The sequence below is a fragment of the Oncorhynchus keta genome, chromosome 19 (genome assembly GCF_023373465.1).
Source record: "Oncorhynchus keta strain PuntledgeMale-10-30-2019 chromosome 19, Oket_V2, whole genome shotgun sequence".
Taxonomy (NCBI): Eukaryota; Metazoa; Chordata; class Actinopteri; order Salmoniformes; family Salmonidae; genus Oncorhynchus; species Oncorhynchus keta.
Genome location: NC_068439.1, coordinates 55,338,111 through 55,358,451, shown reverse-complemented (window position 1 = coordinate 55,358,451; position 20,341 = coordinate 55,338,111). Strand labels below are relative to the sequence as shown.

The window sequence follows — 20,341 nt, the reverse complement described above, 5'->3', positions numbered from 1 at the left end:
GAAACAGGAAAGGACCTTCCCCAAACTTTTGCCACAAAGTTGGAGGCACAGAATCGTCTAGAATGTAATTGTATGCTGTAGTAATTAAGATTCCCCTTCACTGGAACTAAGGGGCCTAGGCAGCACCATGAAAAACTGCCCCAGACCATTATTCCTCCTCCACCAAACGTTACAGTAGGGACTATGCATTCAGGCATGTAGTGTTCTCCTGGTATCCATCAAACCCAGATTTGTCCATCAGACTGACAGATGGTGAAGCGTGATTCATCACTTCAGAGAACGCGTTTCCACTGCTCCAGAGTTCAATGGCAGCGAGCTTTACACCACTACAGCCGACGCTTGGAATTTTGAGTGGTGATCTTTGGCCTGTGTGCAGCTGCTTGGCCATGGAAACCCATTTCACGAAGCTCCCGACGACCAGTTCTTGAGCAGACGTTGCTTCCAGAGGCAGCTTGGAACTCGGTAGTAAGTGTTGCAACCGAGGACAGGCGATTTTTACGTGCTTCATCAGTCCCGTTCTGTGAGCTTGTGTGGCCTACCTCTTCATGGCTGAGCCGTTGTTGCTCTTAAACGTTTCCACTTCACAATAACAGCACTTACCATTGGCCCAGGGAAGCTCTAACAGGGCATACATTTAATTAAACTGACTTGTTGGAAAGCTGGCATCCTATGACGGTGCCACATTCAAAGTCACTGAGCTCTTCAGTAAGGCCATTCTCCTGCCAATGTTTGTCTATGGAGATTGCATGGCAGTGTGCTCGATTTTATACACCGGTCAGCAATGAATTAACTGGCTGAAATAACCAAATCCCCTAATTTGAAGGGCTGTCCACATCCTTTTGGCCATGTAGTGTATGCTCTTAGCATGGCTACATGTACTTCAGAAGCACTGAGGTATGGAAATAACCCTGCCGTTAACAGGGAATGGCTAGAATTTAGGTGACAGATTTATTCAGGATTGGTTCACAGTGGAGAAGATGGCCCTTCGTGCCAGCCCTCGCAATGGGGATGAGTGAGAGATGTATCTGGATATATAGCTGCGTTTACCAGCAGAGACGAGTCCCACTAGCTTACATTGAGTGTTTATCTCTCTCTGACGTCGCTCAACTAAAAACAATTTCAATTTGGGTTGGCTGGTCACCACTATTTCCCCCCCCCTGACTTGGTGTCATGGAAAGAGCCTTGCTCCTAGAAGAACAAGCTGCATGTTGTGCTCAGTGTTCTGTGCCGACACTACGACCCAACCCCAACCTGGTTCACGCCACTGCCCATTTGTGTTTATAAAGTGTTCTGGGAAGGCTGCCGGAAACCCTGAAGTCACATGGCTCCAGGAGGTAGAAGTTGACCTTAACAACAGATCGAGGATAAGATAAATAGAAACCCAATGCTGGCTTTAACCCTTAGGGAAAGAAACTAAAAATATCTGAGCTGGTTACACAGATATCACCGATGACTTGACATGGACCAAAACCTTCACCACTCTTGTCAAAATGGTGCAACACGGTCTCTACTTCCTAAGGCGGCTTAGGAAACACGGCACGGTACCTCTCCAAGTACTACTTCTGCATCATGGAGAGTATTCTGACTAGTCACATCACGGCCTGATACGGCAATTGCTCCGTCCACAACCACAAGGCCCTCCAGCCGGTGTTGAAAAAGGATCAGTACATCACTGGGACTGTGCTCCCACCCATCTAGAATATCTACTGGAAACGGTGCCAGAGGAAGGCCCACAGCATCGTCAAGGACCACACACGCTCCAGCCACGAGCTGTTTACTCCCTCACCGTTGGGCAGACGGTATCGGAGCATGACGTCTGATCCCAATAGACTCAGAGACAGTTTCTATCTACAAGCAATCAGACTGCTGAACACTTGAACTGGACTGACCATCTGCACTGACTCTCTGCACACAAACACACACACACACACGCTACACACACATCACAACGGCTGCTACCAGAATCGTATTTACTATTGCTAATACTGCACATTTAAACCCTTGCCTGGAGTGCCTGGACACAGCCCTTAGCCGTGGTATATTGGTAATATACCACAAACCCCCGAGGTGCCTTATTGCTATTATGAACTGGTTACCAATGTAATTAGAGCAGTAACAACAAATGTTTTGTCATACCCATGGTTTACGATCTGATATATCATGGCTGTCAGCCAAATCAGCATTCAGGGCTTAAACCATCCAGTTTAGAACAAAACTTCAACCTTGAAACATATGTCTTAATAGACACTATTAACAGAAAAAGACAGAAATACACTGATTGTAAAGAGTACACACAGAGTGGTGTAGGCTAAAGAGCTGCATTCCTGAGGGCATCCCACGGGACCTGTGGCCAGGCTGAGAGCATTTTTCATGCTGCGGTCAGGAGCGGGCGGTCAGACAGACAATTTTGGAATGAAAATATTTTTTAGCCCCGCAGATTATTGAGAACGGTCGTCTTTCTGTCTTGTAAGTGTTCTCGTGTTAAAGCACCTGTTTGTTAGCAATATTCACAAACTCGAATAGCCTAATTCTTGCTGAATTACGTTCAGTGGCCTACCTTCCCTCTCTTTCTTTTATGTCGTGCAATATCAAATACGCCTATATGTGTGATCTCAAAACGGCTGGGACCTGGGCTGCTACACCTACAATAACGGGACTGCAGTCGGATTCGGGACCACTTCTTGCAGGAGCGGGTTGGTGTCAGACAAGAAGTCAGCAGGAGGTGGCACGGTACGAAAAGCAGCAGGAGGGGGCGCGGTACGAAAAGCAGCAGGAGGGGCGCGGTACGAAAAGCAGCAGGAGGGGCGCGGTACGAAAAGCAGCAGGAGGGGCGCGGTACGAAAAGCAGCAGGAGGGGCGCGGTACGAAAAGCAGCAGGAGGGGCGCGGTACGAAAAGCAGCAGGAGGGGGCGCGGTATGAAAAGCAGCAGGAGGGGGCGCGGTACGAAAAGCGGCAGGAGGTGGCGCGGTACGAAAAGCAGCAGGAGGGGGCGCGGTACGAAAAGCAGGAGGGGGCGCGGTACGAAAAGCAGCAGGAGGGGGCGCGGTACGAAAAGCAGCAGGAGGGGGCGCGGTACGAAAAGCAGCAGGAGGGGGCGCGGTACGAAAAGCGGCAGGAGGTGCCGTGGTACGAAAAGCAGCAGGAGGGGGCGCGGTACGAAAAGCAGCAGGAGGGGGCGCGGTACGAAAAGCAGGAGGGGGCGCGGTACGAAAAGCAGCAGGAGGGGGCACGGTACGAAAAGCAGCAGGAGGGGGCGCGGTACGAAAAGCAGCAGGAGGGGGCACGGTACGAAAAGCGGCAGGAGGTGGCGTGGTACGAAAAGCAGCAGGAGGGGGCGCGGTACGAAAAGCAGCAGGAGGGGGCGCGGTACGAAAAGCTGCAGGATGTGGCGTGGTACGAAAAGCAGCAGGATGATGAAAATCGGTCCCACAACAGACCTCTAGTCCAGGCCAACTCAGTCTGTCAACGAGAGAAAGAGAGAGAAAGAGAGAGAAAGAGAGAGAGAGACAGACAGACAGACAGACAGACAGACTGGAAGACAGACTGGAAGACAGAGAGAAAGAGAGGAGTTGTATGCTCCACACATCTGTTTCCTCTGTTACATAAACTGTACTCTGTAGTCTGGGACCCACTAGGAAAAGAAGGCAGAGAGGAGAGAGAGATGGGGGGGGGGGGATATTAAATGGTCCTGCTGTTACTGACCCTAATACTGTATACCTCTTCAACCAACCACATACCAGGGATCCGGGTGTTGCCATGGTTCTAAGATGCATCATAGTATAATGGCAGACAAGGTTATATCAGAGAACTCTTTGTTCCAAATACATTGAAGAGTCTTTGAAAACATAGGATCTGTTTTTCTTCATCTGCTGTGACCAACCCTACACTCTTAGTAAAGAAGGATGTAGAACCTAAAAGGGTTCTTCAGCTGTCCCCATACACTCTAAAAAGCAAAGGTTCCTGGAGTGTCCTTCAGGGGTTCTTCAAATTAAAACTGTGGGGGAACCCCTATAAGTTCTTTAAAGAACCCCTTTTAATGGATCCTCAAAGAACCTTTTGGGGTTCATTTTGAACTACCTCCCCTCCCCTATTACTATTATTAATACTAATAATAATATGCATAACAATAACAACAATAACACAGTATTTTAGTTCTCAGTGTTTATTATGATTTTAGTGGCAGAGCAGAATAAAGAAATGTAAATATGAGGTAAACTCCCAGCAGAGCCCCAAGTCCAATGGTGTGTTGATGTTAATGTGTTGATGTTCTCCGTATCCATAGACAGAATGATTTTGCAGAGCATGGTGATCAAACATGTTTCCTGTTATATTCATCAGAGGTGTAGGGAGGGTGACGTCTGGGAATCCTAAAGAATAGTAATTATACAGATGATTAACAAAACATCCACACTACAGTATTCATACCTTGTTTTTTTGTGGTAAATGGGAATAAACGGTTTTGATAATGGTTTTCATACACATCACATGTCCATAATGTAGAGGCCTATGGGATATTCATTGGAGAGGTAAGAGAGGAATATGGTAAATGTGATCTGCATAATAACATACCAACACCTATTGACATACCTTTGTATGCCTCCTCGTCTTCATACCTGCAGACACAGACACAAAGGTGAGCAGTTTAGTCATCTGCACTCAATACAGCTATTCTTCAACATATTCTTACCTCTTTGTTGATTGATATCCATTGACTTGTTTCCATTTTCTGTTTTTGAAAGATTGGCACAAATATGAAAAGATAGATGGTATCATCATTAAACAATAGAAATGTAGATCATACAAAGGACAAACCTTACCTTAAATTGATGAGATCTTTACGTTTTTCAGTGAAGTGCCTGCACCTATATGTTTCAGTTGGGCAGTTAGGTTCCTGCAAGAACCCCCACCAACTAAGGAGGTTCCTCGATGAACCCCACCTCCTATTGGGTTCTTGGAAGAACCTACTGGGGGCCACGTTCAGTGCCAAGAACTCTAAGGTTCTTTGAAGAACTTTGAGGATCTTAGAAGAACCCTTGTTGAACCCCACATTTTTAGAGTGCAGGAGAGCCCTATGAAAAACCCTTTTAGGTTCCAGGTAGAAACCTTTTGAGTTCCGTGTAGACCCTGAAACACCCCTTTTACCAGAAATCTGTTGCTATGGATCTTGAGTTAGCCTGGTTACCAGTCTGTTTCCACTTTAGCCAACAATGAAAACAGAGATTTAGTTCAAAGTTGTTTCATACACTAGAGGCAAGGTTAGGTTAGATAACTGTTTGATCCCAATACCCTGGGAAAGCGTTGAGAGTATTGCATTGACGAAATCGCTCTTTTTGAACTGCTTCTCATACAGAACTGTTTCTTCATAACCCACTTTTCAGCTTTGATTTCATAACCAATATAAAGACGTGTGTGTGTGTGTGTGTGTGTTATGAGCACAACACCGTGTCCTGTCATTAAGGCTTCTCATTCACCAATGGAGGAATCCTGTTTGTAAACAACACCATGGAAACCGTGAGACTTGAGCCCTCTGGCTGTCTCGCACAGACACACGCGCACACACACGCGCATACACACACACACACACACACACACACACACACACACACACACACACACACGCACACACACACACACACACACACACACGCACACACACACGCACACACACACACACACACACACACACACACACACACACACACACACACACACACACACACACACACACACACACACACACAATAAGCTAACCCCAGTCAGTAGTCTTGTCGTCTGCCTGAATATGACCCAGAAACACACTCTCTGGAACAAAGTGTCTTGTCATAATAATCTCCACCTCTCTAAATTAATGGAAATATAATTTGCAAAAAAAAGGCTTTTTTATTCCAAGCCAAGGCCTAGCAAGGACTTAGTCCGTGGACCCAGCAAGGACTTAGCCCGTGGACCCAGCAAGGACTTAGCCCGTGGACCCAGCAAGGACTTAGCCCGTGGACCCAGCAAGGACTTAGCCCGTGGACCCAGCAAGGACTTAGCCCGTGGACCCAGCAAGGACTTAGTCCGTGGACCCAGCAAGGACTTAGTCCGTGGACCCAGCAAGGACTTAGCCCGTGGACCCAGCAAGGACTTAGTCCGTGGACCCAGCAAGGACTTAGTCCGTGGACCCAGCAAGGACTTAGCCCGTGGACCCAGCAAGGACTTAGCCCGTGGACCCAGCAAGGACTTAGCCCGTGGACCCAGCAAGGACTTAGCCCGTGGACCCAGCAAGGACTTAGCCCGTGGACCCAGCAAGGACTTAGCCCGTGGACCCAGCAAGGACTTAGCCCGTGGACCCAGCAAGGACTTAGCCCGTGGATCCAGCAAGGACTTAGCCCGTGGACCCAGCAAGGACTTAGCCCGTGGACCCAGCAAGGACTTAGCCCGTGGACCCAGCAAGGACTTAGCCCGTGGACCCAGCAAGGACTTAGCCCGTGGACCAACCAAGACTGTTCACTATACTAAACCCCAATCCAATTGGATGATTTTCCCTCCCCACTAGCTTGATGTTAATGTGGAATATAATACAAGTAAAAATGCTTACCCGACCCGTACTGCTCAATTCAGAGATAAACAGACAGAGGAAAGCCAGTGACAGAGAAAAGGCATATAAAAGGGAAAGAAAAACTGGAAAAACAGCCTCTCCTTAGAAAGACAGTAGCTGAATGCAATAGTAACGTTAGTCATTCCTTGAAATTACACACTTGACATCGTTATGATTCCATACAAAGCAGCCTTTTTCTCAGGTAAAATAGCTGTTTTTAAGACGCAGGCACATATTCTTGTGTGTATACTGAGGTATGCGTCTTTATGAAACAATGTACTTTCTGTTCCTGTAACAGTTGGTAGTGAGTTTGGGCTGAGCGGTTATTTGACAGAATTGAAGAGTTAACTAATTGGCTGTCTTAAACTGTCTGTGTGAGAGGAAAAAAAATGTCCCTGCCAACTGCACCTTTCTGTCCTTGCCATCACACACCCACACACACACACACACACACACACACACACACATTCTTGTACATACCCAAGGGCGGGCACACACACTCAAAGTCAGTATAGCCAAATCAGTTTCCCCGTCGCCACAGCAACAGCATACTTTTATGTCAACTGCAACCTAGTTACTATGGAGATATGTATACAAGGAAAACTCTATGCAGTTGTAGTCAAGGGGCCAAATGACAGAGTAACTTAAGGGCAGACACGCACACACACGCGCACACACACACACACACACACGCGCACACACGCACACACACACACACACACACACACACACACACACACACACACACACACACACACACACACACACACACACACACACACACACACACACACACACACACACACACACACACACACACACGCACACACGCACGATACAGTTTGTACATTTTGTCCTTCCACATATCACATTCACTCACAAGGGAAAGGCTGTGGTTCATGTGCTGGGCAAATGTAGTTTAGAGCTCACAAGTTCATTTCACAAAGAATCTAATGCACAAGCTAAAGCTTGTATAGTGTACATAATATAAGCCGTATGGGTAATTATATGCCAGAGGGAGCGATAATATATTTTTGGCATCTCGGATTGTTCTGGCAATTCTCACATATGAACTTCATTAGAAGACACATGGTGTCTGGCTACAGGGGTGCTCTGCTCTTGTGCTCTGTAATACGAACTTTCAATTCTTTCTTAGACTTCCCAAGATAATAATAGCCACATGGGGCACTTGAGTAAATAGACCACAAATTTTGTTTTACAGGAAATTCTACCCCTGACATACATTTTCTTTCCCGTACGAGGGCGAAGAAAGAAATGCATCACAGTGAACTGTCCCCTGTAGCCAGACACTTTAATGTGGTCAAACATGATGTGTGCCAACTGAGGTTCCAGGGCTTAGAAGTTGTACAGCCACTTAAACGAGGAAGTGACAGAGAAGAATTTCCATGTCTTACAAACAGAGCCGTAGAGGCTTGAATGAAGAACTTCTGTTTGTTTTCTGCCTTTGAGCAACAGGATCTTTGGTGGAAAACAGTAGGAAATGTATGTAAATAATGTATGTCAATAATGATTGTGAATAATGACTGTGAAAAAAGAAAGCAGCAGTACTCCAACGTGACGTCATCTGTAAATATGGGTGGATGTCTGTTGTTCTCCAAACGCTCGGCTGTCGCCGAAACACGTCCCTTAGTTCTGACCTCTGCCGCAGAACAATTCAACCAGCTCTGGAACAGCCTTGCGCCAGAATTGGACGTTCAAGCCATGTTCCTCAAACGCCAGCTTTCAAAGTTGCCCCAAACGTCAAATTTGGAAGCGTTGTCACGTCCTCCTCAGACATGGATGGATGTCGAATAATGACTTTTATCACGGGTGACCTGGCTGAAGAAATAAGCCATTAAAATGTAAAGAATAGCTCAGTGACTGTGGGTTATAACCCTTTCTTCCAGTATTTACTTACATTTTCCCAGATGATACCTGATATCTTTTGACATGAACGTTAATACAACTTTTAGTATTAATTGGTTATGGGAATTATTTTCCTAATAAGTATATAGGGTATATGTAACCAGCTCCTGAAATAGGAGAATGATTAGTGAAATATTTAAGCCTTTAGATGAAACCAGATCAAGATTGAAATCAAAACTGAAAGGCTGTTCCCTCCAGAGAACGCCAAACTTCTGCTTTTTAGTTGGAATTCAGTGAGATGATGAAGTATTGATAAAGCAATTCCTTGTACATGTGTAGACAAAATACTGGATATGTTTGACTCTGAGATTGAAATGGCTGTTCTCCTGATAACTGAATTTGAAATGTGTCCAAGCACCTCAAACAAACAAAGAGAAAGAGAGAGCGAGAGAAAGAGAGCAAGAGAGTGTGGTGCAGCTGTGTGTGTTGTGTGTGTGTGGGGTGTGTGTGTGTGTGTGTGTGTGTGTGTGTGTGTGTGTGTGTGTGTGTGTGTGTGTGTGTGTGTGTGTGTGTGTGTGTGTGTGTGTGTGTGTGTGTGTGTGTGTGTGTGTGTGTGTGTGTGTGTGTGTGTGTGTGTGTGTGCGTGTGTGTACGTGTGTGTGTGTCTTTGCTAGCCTCCTCCTTACCTGGCTCCTGTCCTTGTCCACCTTCTTGAAACACTTATTAAGCGACAGATTGTGGCGTACCGAGTTCTTCCAACCAGTAGGGGCGCTAGTGAAATACGGGAAATGCTCCAGGATCCAACCATAGATATCTTTCACCGGCAGCCTCTTGGATGGTGCGTCCTCTATTGCCATGAAGATCAGACAGCTGAATGAGTACGGAGGCTTCCGATTGGCTCCCGTGGCCAGGTCGTATTGGGAAGAATCACATGGGTCGGGGGAAGGGGAGGAGGAGGAGGGGGAGTGGGGGGGTAGAGGGTGACCGTCGGGGTCCTGCAGGGGAGAGACGGAGCGGAGCCCAGAGTGAGAGAAGCTGTTGAGAAGGTCTGTGCTCTCGTGGAGCCAGGAGAGGCTGGTGAGCTCCTCGTCCTCGGCCTTGGAGAAGGATGCCGACAGAGACAGGGACAGGTCGGCTGCCTCCGCCTCCCTGTAGAGGGGACTCAGACCCCGGGTGGCTCCCAAACCGCTGCTGGGGCTCTGGGCCTTCTTACTGGGCGGCATGGTGGGTCCCATCCAGCCCTGGACTCTCTCCTGGATGGGGGAGGGGAGGAGAGCACAAGACTGGGTTACTATGAATCAAGTCATGTCTGCAACTCTGATGCTTCTACAGTGGGTTTTGAGACAGTTTTGATGGGATCCTCAGAAATGGTTGCTGTAACAATCACACCAACCATTGGAGATGAGATAAGCGTTAGAATGCATTAGTTAACTGCAGATGAATTGCTAGAACAGTAGCTAAATTGACTGCATAGTAAATGCTTATATCCTGTGTTAGGTAGCGTCTTCTGTTGGTAAGATGATCGCAAGATGGAAATGAACACACACACACATACACACACACACACACACACACACACACACACACACACACACACACACACACACACACACACACACACACACACACACACACACACACACACACACACACACACACACACACACACACACACTAGGATAAGATTAATCCCAGCAGGAGATATGTAGTAGCCAGCTCACCCTGTGTGATCATGCTATGAGCCAAGGAAATCATCCCCCGATCTGACTCTTCTCTCTGGCGGATTGACGGACAGCTGTCAACATCCATCCCCTTTCCCCCCTAGCTATGACAGCTGTCACGTTGCCATGGCTCCCGGCCCCCTCTGAGCCGCTTTCACCACAGAACAACAGCCCTGCATCTCAAATGGCACCCTATTTCCTATATAGTGCACTACTTTTGACCAGGGCCCAATGGGCCCACTATGAAGGGAATAGTAGGTTGTACGGTAGTCAATGTATGATTACGGCCACCAAGCACTAGCCTACGGTTTTGACATCTGTCGATATGTTTTCTCTTGCACTCATAAAAATATGCATTGGACTATAGACTCTATTCTGTAGAGTAGTAGAGCATTGTATACATCGTCCAACGAAATGCTTTCTTGCAGGTTCCTTCTCGGCAACGCAACATACAATACTAAATAGTAAAAAAAAAAGAAAAAATAATGATTTGACATTTTAGCATCAGTATAATACAGGAAGGCACGTTTATAGTCCAATATTTACACATGTATTTGGGGGGTATAAATTGAGCAGGAGAATAGGAGTCTGGTAGTCAGTCCAGTCAGATGGCTTGTAGATAGAAACTGTCTCGGAGCCTGTTAATCATACATTGTATGTGTGCTGTGCATATGGCCGCCGAACAGCCTAAACCGGCTTCCGATTCCAAGCGGCTTTCAGATAGGAAAATGGATCTGATCGTTGGGTTGCTATTTGGATTCGCTCCTGACATTTCTTCATTTCTTCATTTCTGGATTGTGTGTATTGTTTTTGTACAGCTAGCTGCAGTATTACTGCACAGTCGCAGCTAGAAACACACGCATTTCACTGCACCTGTGATGACATCCGCAGACGTGTTCGCGACCAATAAAGTTTGAGTTGATTGGACCTTTTCTTCCTCCATAAATGTCTGTAGGCTGCATGGACCATGGCAGTCATATATGTGCTTATACGACAACCAAACAGTAGCCTAGAGCAGCTTCATCTGTCATCTAGCTTCCAGTCTGTAGATATCTGTTATCTACAGTTCCTCCTTAACTGACGATATCCCCGGGATGTCAACAGCAGCTACCTGACGGAGCCACGTTGCACCAGTACTCAAGTTGACCGTAACAAATTGAAATCTCCTCCGAAGCTCGACAATAGATATTCCTACACTTGAAAAGCCTTGAAAATAGAAAGGGGATGAACAAAGAAAGGTAAGCGAGGGGTTGAGATATATGGCGGTGACAGGCTCGTCAAGGAGTGGGTGGCAGCGAGGTGATGGGGAAGGTTATTGGTGTGACATGGTTCCCAGTTGGACGTCGTCGAGGCGTCGGTCGTCGAGGAGAAGGGAACAACGGAACACACAGGGAGCGTTTTCTTGTTACGTTGCCATGACGCCAGGCGAGGCAGGGCCATGACACATTACGGCTGACAGTAAAGTCATCTAATTTTACTGTTGCTATGACAACAAACTCCTTCCAGTTAGGGCCTGTGTTATGAGTGTGTGTGCGAGCCGTAGCGAGGCGCAGCGCGGAGCCGTGTATTCATACCCTAGAGTTTTCAGAAATCTCTCCTTAACGCACTTTGAGCTCTAAACAAACTTTTATACAACATTTATACAACCCACTAATGACTGACTGTTAAAGGACAACGGGAGTTCTTGCTCAAGTTCAGACTTGATCGTTGAAGGGAGGGGTACTTCCTACTAGAGGCTTGACAGACTGACAGCGTGTGTGTGTGTGTGTGTGTGTTTGCATGCTTGTGTGTGTGTGTGTGTCTGTACATGTTTAATTAAAATATTTTGTACACGACCCTACGACCTTCGTGACCTTGACACCCACTTTTTTTCTGATGTCTGATGGAATCCCCCCAGTGAACCACCGGCGCCTCTATTCTCACACACATCAATGTCCAAAACCTCTTGACGAGGTCACCGATGTCCATCTTACCGCACAAGATGGCTCCTCTCAGAGCAAGACGAGTGCCAAGTCAACAATACAATCCCAAAGCAGCAAACATTGGTTGGGTGGGAAATTTGCAGACGGTGGAATCATATTTCAAAATCAAATCAAAGTGTGTTGGTCGCATACAGAGTTTAGCAGATGTTATGGCGGGTGCGGCCAAATGCTTATGTTACTACATCCTGACAATGCAGTAAAATGGCAAACAAGTACACAAATAATACAACCTCTAAAAAAGAAATCAAATAAAGAAATCAAGTATCATTGGAACGAATCTAATTAACAACTCCAACAGCACTGTAACAGTAATCCAAATGCAATCTCTATGCATGTACACAGGATGAATTTACACCAGATATACTAAGAATGATATGTACAGCAGTAGATATACTAAGAATGATATGTACAGCAGTAGATATACTAAGAATGATATGTACAGCAGTAGATATACTAAGAATGATATGTACAGCAGTAGATATACTAAGAATGATATGTACAGCAGTAGATATACTAAGAATGATATGTACAGCAGTAGGTATACTAAGAATGATATGTACAGCAGTAGATATACTAAGAATGATATGTACAGCAGTAGATATACTAAGAATGATATGTACAGCAGTAGATATACTAAGAATGATATGTACAGCAGTAGATATACTAAGAATGATATGTACAGCAGTAGATATACTAAGAATGATATGTACAGCAGTAGATATACTAAGAATGATATGTACAGCAGTAGATATACTAAGAATGATATGTACAGCAGTAGATATACAAAGAATGATATGTACAGCAGTAGATATACTAAGAATGATATGTACAGCAGTAGATATACTAAGAATGATATGTACAGCAGTAGATATACTAAGAATGATATGTACAGCAGTAGATATACTAAGAATGATATGTACAGTAGTAGATATACTAAGAATGATATGTACAGCAGTAGATATACTAAGAATGATATGTACAGCAGTAGATATACAAAGAATGATATGTACAGCAGTAGATATACTAAGAATGATATGTACAGCAGTAGGTATACTAAGAATGATATGTACAGCAGTAGATATACAAAGAATGATATGTACAGCAGTAGATATACTAAGAATGATATGTACAGCAGTAGATATACAAAGAATGATATGTACAGCAGTAGATATACTAAGAATGATATGTACAGCAGTAGATATACTAAGAATGATATGTACAGCGGTAGATATACTAAGAATGATATGTACAGCAGTAGATATACTAAGAATGATATGTACAGCGGTAGATATACTAAGAATGATATGTACAGCAGTAGATATACTAAGAATGATATGTACAGCAGTAGATATACTAAGAATGATATGTACAGCAGTAGATATACAAATAATGATATGTACAGCAGTAGATATACTAAGAATGATATGTACAGCAGTAGATATACAAAGAATGATATGTACAGCAGTAGATATACTAAGAATGATATGTACAGCAGTAGATATACAAAGAATGATATGTACAGCAGTAGATATACTAAGAATGATATGTACAGCAGTAGATATACTAAGAATGATATGTACAGCGGTAGATATACTAAGAATGATATGTACAGCAGTAGATATACTAAGAATGATATGTACAGCGGTAGATATACTAAGAATGATATGTACAGCAGTAGATATACTAAGAATGATATGTACAGCAGTAGATATACTAAGAATGATATGTACAGCGGTAGATATACTAAGAATGATATGTACAGCGGTAGATATACTAAGAATGATATGTACAGCGGTAGATATACTAAGAATGATATGTACAGCAGTAGATATACTAAGAATGATATGTACAGCAGTAGATATACTAAGAATGATATGTACAGCGGTAGATATACTAAGAATGATATGTACAGCAGTAGATATACTAAGAATGATATGTACAGCGGTAGATATACTAAGAATGATATGTACAGCGGTAGATATACTAAGAATGATATGTACAGCGGTAGATATACTAGAGTGAGCTATGTCAAGAATACAGTATATAAAGACATATGTGGTGTGTATAAACAGTGTAACTAAAATCCAATGTACAACAGTAGGAAATGATAGAATGAGCTATGTCAGGGATACAGTATTTAAATACAGTGTACAAATGCAGGTGCCCAGTGGTTTATTGTCTCTATAACATGGGACAGCAGCGTTGGCTAAGTGTGTCAGTGAGTGTGTTTGTCTGTGAGTTTGAACTGTGTGTATTTAACCCTTCGCCTCTCTTACAACCCACACCTCTTCTCTATAATGAGTGGCACGAGGACCAAATGTTTACAGGGGTGAAGAGGTTAATGAAATCCTCAGCGAGACACTCTATTAAGGGGGTGACAAAACTGTGCACAGGTCAGTCAGGTTCACATGGTTAATTGTCTCTAATTGAGAATACATTATCAACCAGAGACCTTGCAGTCCTTTCAAAGCCTGCAGTGATTTGGCCACTGAAGGGAGAAAAGAACGACTACAAAATCTCATAATGTGCATCCTAAATGGCACCCTTTTACTATAGTGCACTACTATTGACCAGAGCCCTATGGGCCCTGTGATAGAGAGAGAGAGGGAGGGTGAGTAAACAATAACCCCCTATATGTGTGCAACATTGGTGTACAAAAGGTTGTGGTTTTCTCTAGCTGCTTGAGTCGATGAAATCAGTTTCAGTTTCCATTCCCTGTGGTCCCTTGACAACAACTAGCAGGGCTCCACAGGGCAAACATGTGAGGCCAGTTAACCAATGGGACACGATAGTACAGTGTGTGTTGGTGATATACTAAGAATGATATGTGTAGATATACTGAATGATATGTGTGTGATATACTAGAGTGAGCTATGTGAATACAGTAAAGTGTGTGTGTGTGTGTGTGTGTGTGTGTGTGTGTGTGTGTGTGTGTGTGTGTGTGTGTGTGTTTGTCTGTGTGTGTGTGTCTCTGTTGCCTCTCGCCCTGCTACAGAGCCTAGGGAGTTTATTAGACAGAGGTCAGGGTTCATTGTGTTATCCTCCTAAGAGCTGCACAGGATTACACACACACACACACACTGTGATAGAGAGAGGGAGGGGAGTAAACAATAACCCCTATATGTGTGCAACATTGGTGTACAAAAGGTTGTGGTTTTCTCACAGTTTCCAGTGGTCCCACACACACACACACACACACACACACACACACACACACACACACACACACACACACACACACACACACACACACACACACACACACACACACACACACACACACACACACACACACAGAGACCATAGAGAGACCTAGTTTTTACAGTATCAAAATACACACAATCAAACACATGACCAGCACTTGAAAAAACAATATGCGGTTTTATTATCATGCCATACAGAATGTAATTAATTGAAGTGCGAATCAAAAGTAGTCACAGACACGTATCAAACAAATGATTAGCTGTCAGCAGTAACAGTGGAAATAAATGAGAAGCCTACGACACGCTACTAAGCCTTCTGTCAATCACCATAATATGACACATCACACAGAAAGGCAGCCTTCACTATGATTCTACAGTCATCACTCCCTCTCTCCCTGAACTCTACACAAACAACCCTAACTCTTCTGGCTGATCTGAGGTCAGTGTAGTGCAGTGAAGGTGACCGGTGAGTGTGCAGCCTCCAGCCCCCTTAGGGGAGTACACACACTGACAGCAGAGCAGACTGACTATGACTCTAACGTTGAGCGCTGTGCACTCGCCTCAGGTCAGGCTTAACATTTTATTTTTTTTAAAGCCCGAAGGCCCTTTAACTTCTATATTTCAGACTCTCTGTGACGCACCATACAAACACACACACACGCACGCACGCACGCACGCACGCACGCACGCACGCACGCACGCACGCACGCACGCACGCACACACACACACACACACACACACACACACACACACACACACACACACACACACACACACACACACACACACACACACACCTTCCAGACAATTCTTCTGTTTTGACAGCTCCTGCAGCTCCTTCCTGGCACTCTGTGTTCTTTACACAAGTGTGTGATCAAGTGTCAGTGTATGTTTGATATATGGCCAGCTCAGAAGGTATAGCCTATATGCAAAGGAGCCATTGCACAAATTAAAACAGGAGACTAGATTGAAGATTCATTGGTTTCACTCTAAAAGAGGTGGGCGCAGACAGACAGAGTGAACTGGATGGGTTTTATGTGTGTTTGAAAGCTTTAAAGTGGGAAAGTTGGCTGGGCCTGCACAGAGTAGTGGTTGGCTGGGCCTGCACAGAGTAGTGGTTGCCTGGGCCTGCACAGAGTAGTGGTTGGCTGGGCCTGCACAGAGTAGTGGTTGCCTGGGCCTGCACAGAGTAGTGGTTGCCTGGGCCTGGCTGGGCCTGCACAGAGTAGTGTGCTCTGCATTTAATACACAGTATGCTGGAGGCCTCTCCACCTCTCTCTCTCTCTCGTCTGGCTCCTCCACTTATCTGTAACAAACAACAGCACGGGCCCTCAGCCACTAGCCAACAATTTGTCCACGACACTTAATGCCATGGCAACAACCACTGAAACGGCTGTTACAGAGACCCACCCACTTTTGGCTTCCTCTGCTCCCCAGCAAGTTTGGTTGAGAAAGTGGATGAGAATCACAACGTGCTTTGCCACATAAAGAAGGCTAGAAAAAGAGTTTTGCAGTTAACCAACCTTTCTTTCTCGCACTCCTTCACCTCTCTTTTGTGATTATCGTCGGCTCTTCATCTCCTACCAGGGCCATACTACCGTACCTACACCCCCCCCTCATGCTATTGTTCACATTTTGCAATGAGGCTGAGAGAAAATGTTGGCGTTCTCAAGCTAATTTCCTGCCATACTACACATTTTACTATCATACAGTACCAGTCAAGTCTGGACACACATACTCATTCAAGGGTTTTTCTTAGTTTTTACTACGCAGAAAAATAGTGAAGACATCAAACTATGAAAAAAACACATATGGAATGATGTAGTAACCAAAAAAGTGTTAAACAAATCAAAATACATTTTATATTTGTGATTCTTCAAAGTAGCCACCCTTTGCCTTGATGACAGCTTTGCACACTCTTGGCATTCTCTCAACCAGCTTCTCCTGGAATGCTTTTCCAACAGTCTTGAAGGAGTTCTCACATATACTGAACACTTGTTGGCTGCTTTTCCTTCACTCTGTTGTCCAACTCATCCCAAACCATCTCAATTGGGTTGTGGTCAGGTGATTGTGGAGGCCAAGTCATCTGATGCAGCACTCCATCACTCTCCTTCTTGGTCAAATAGCCCTTACACATCCTGGAGGTGTGTTGGGTCATTATCCTGTTGATAAACAAACGATAGTCCTTTGAATTCTAAATAAATTATTGACAGTGTCACCAGCAAAGCACCCCCGCACCATCACACCTCCTCCTCCATGCTTCACGGTAGGAACCACACATGCGGAGATCATCCGTTCACCTACTCTGTATCTCACAAAGACACGGCGGTTGGAACCAAACATCTCAAATTTGGACTTATCAGGCTAAAGGACAGATTTCCACTGGTCTAATGTCCATTGCTCATGTTTCTTGGCCCAATCAAGTCGCTTCTTCTTATTGGTGTCCTTTAGTAGTGGTTTCTTTGCAGCAATTTGACCATGAAGGCCTGATTCACACAGTCTCCTCTGAACAGTTGATGTTGAGATGTGTCTGTTTCTTGAACTCTGTGTCGGGCAACTCTAATGAACTTATCCTCTGCAGCAGAGGTAACTCTGGGTCTTCCTTTCCTGTGGCGATCATCATGAGAGACAGTTTCATCATAGCGCTTGATGGTTTTTGCGACTGCACTCAAAGAAACTTTTAAAGTTCTTGAAAATGTCCACATTGACTGACCTTCATGCCTTAAAGTAATGATGGACTGTCGTTTTTCTTTGCTTATTTGAGCTGTTCGTAGCATAATATGGACTTGGTCCTTTACCAAATAGGGCCATCTTCTATATACCACCCATACCTTGTCACAACACAACTGATTGGCTCAAACGCATTAAGAAGGAAAGAAATTCCACAAGTTAACTTTTGAGAAGGCACACCGGTTAATTGAAATGCATTCCAGGTGAATACCTCATGAAGCTGGTTGAGAGAATGCCAACAATGTCATCAAAGCAAAGGGTGGCTACTTTGAAGAATATCAAATATCAAATATATTTAGATTTGTTTAACACTTTTTGGTGACTACATGATTCCATATGTGTTATTTCATAGTTTTGATGTATTCACTATTATTCTACAATGTAGAAAATAGTCAAAATAAAAACTCTTAAATGAGTAGGTGTGTACAAACATTTGACTGGTACTGTATGTAATCTGGGGGGCCCTGACCCCGCCCTTGGAGATCGGAGGCCCTGGGGGACGTAGACCTGTGTGCCTGTTCGGTAATTTGGCCTTGCTCCCATCATCTCTCTCTGCCTCTCCCACCCATATCTCTGCCTCCCTCTCTATCTCTCTCTCTAATCACCAAAGAGCGAGGGGAAAATATCCTTGTGTCATTAGCAGCATCTCAAAGTCACAGTGTCCTCTAGCGTATGCTGTTTGACAGGCCCTGCCAAAAGAATTAGAGTGAGAAATGATGGTGCCATGATTAGATGTGGAGCTCAGGGAGAGGGCTTCATCCAGGGGATATGGGGGATGAGAGGACATGAGATGAGAGGAGAGAGAGAAGAGATGGATGGAGGAGAGGAGAAGGCCTGATCCATGGATACTGCACAGATGACAGGGAATTGAAGAAAGAAAGAAAGAAAGAAATATATAATAATAATATAATAATATAATAATATATGCCATTTAGAGGACGCTTTTATCCAAAGCGACTTACAGTCATGTGTGAAGAAAGAAAGAAAGAAAGAAAGAAAGAAAGAAAGAAAGAAAGAGAGAGAAAGAAAGAGAGAGAAAGAGAGAGAAAGAGAGAGAAAGAAATAGAAAGAAAGAAATAAGGATGAGAGAGGAGAGAGAAGGATGAGAGCAGAGAAGAAGAAGTACTGGGAGCTGACATTTAGAGCACCTGATCCATATTCATCATCAAAGCAGGCCTCAACCCTCTCCTCAGAGTCGTGACCCGAGACACAACCACCAGAGATCTGAGGGGGAAAAACAACAATCTGTTTCCTATCAGTTCTCAGAACCCTAACACACTTCTAGAGTCCCTCTGTTCCGTCTACATTCCTATAAAGTCTCCCTGCATCCAAAATGGCACCCTATTCCCTCCGATCTCTTTATAGTGCACTAGGGCCCTGATTAAAGTAGTGCACTAGGGGGGGGAAAGGGTGCCATTTGGGAAGCAAGTCTGTCTGCTATGCACTGCCGCGGTGTTTCATCTACCACAGTCTCCTCCAAACGCTTGCAGTTCTCTCCGTTTTCCACATTCTCTCCTAAATCTCCCCGGTAAACTCCTGCATACTTGCATTATATTCTCCTGAATCCCCCCCATTTTCTTTACAGTGTCTTACAGTACACCAGCAAGATACTGGGAAAGAGGATCCAGTGGCTCAGTTACAAAACTCCTAGTAGATACTGTAAACACACACGCACGGGCACACGTACAAGCATACCCTCTCAGAGCGCATCAGAGGCGTGTTGGTGTGTAAGCCGTATATCATAAGTTATATTCAGAGCATGAACGCGAGGAGTCAGCAAGTCTGGTAGCAGCTGCTGAATATTCAGCTCTCGCGCTCACACAGACACACTGCTCTCTCTCTCCCTGCTCCACTTTCATTAAGGGCCTCTCCTACAGTGGCCCCTCCAACACTTAATAATAATAATAATAAGAGGTGTCTTTATAATGGATCACCTGGAGGGAGGCCCCGCCTCTCAGACCATTCGCTATCTGACATCATTTACACCTCCTGCTCTGATTGGCTGCCTGGCAGGGGAGAGGCCCGGCGCCGGGGGTTGACAGACAGCTCAGAGGGAGGATGCAGGTCAGATGGGCCAAGGACATTCCCTCAGAGAAAGAGGGAGGGAGCGAGGGAGGGAGGGAGGGAGATGGGGAGGGAGGGAGATGGGGGAGAGATATAGAGAGAGGAGAGAGAGACAGGAGTGAGAGCGTGAGAGAGAGAGAGAACACTCACATTCTCTTACACAAGAGAGGAGCAGAGCAGAATTTGGTTTGAGTCA

General features: G+C 44.9%; 1 protein-coding gene across 1 annotated transcript in view; it reads right to left on the bottom strand.

Annotated features, from left to right (window-relative positions):
• The window catches only part of ches1 (checkpoint suppressor 1), a 54,944-nt gene that overhangs the window by 24,166 nt on the left and 10,437 nt on the right, over nucleotides 1-20,341 (bottom strand). Inside the window, exon 2 of the mRNA XM_052470829.1 lies at nucleotides 9,131-9,697. Within this exon, the coding sequence (XP_052326789.1) occupies nucleotides 9,131-9,679 (549 nt within the window). The 5' untranslated portion in view covers nucleotides 9,680-9,697. The remainder of the gene's footprint in view (nucleotides 1-9,130; nucleotides 9,698-20,341) is intronic.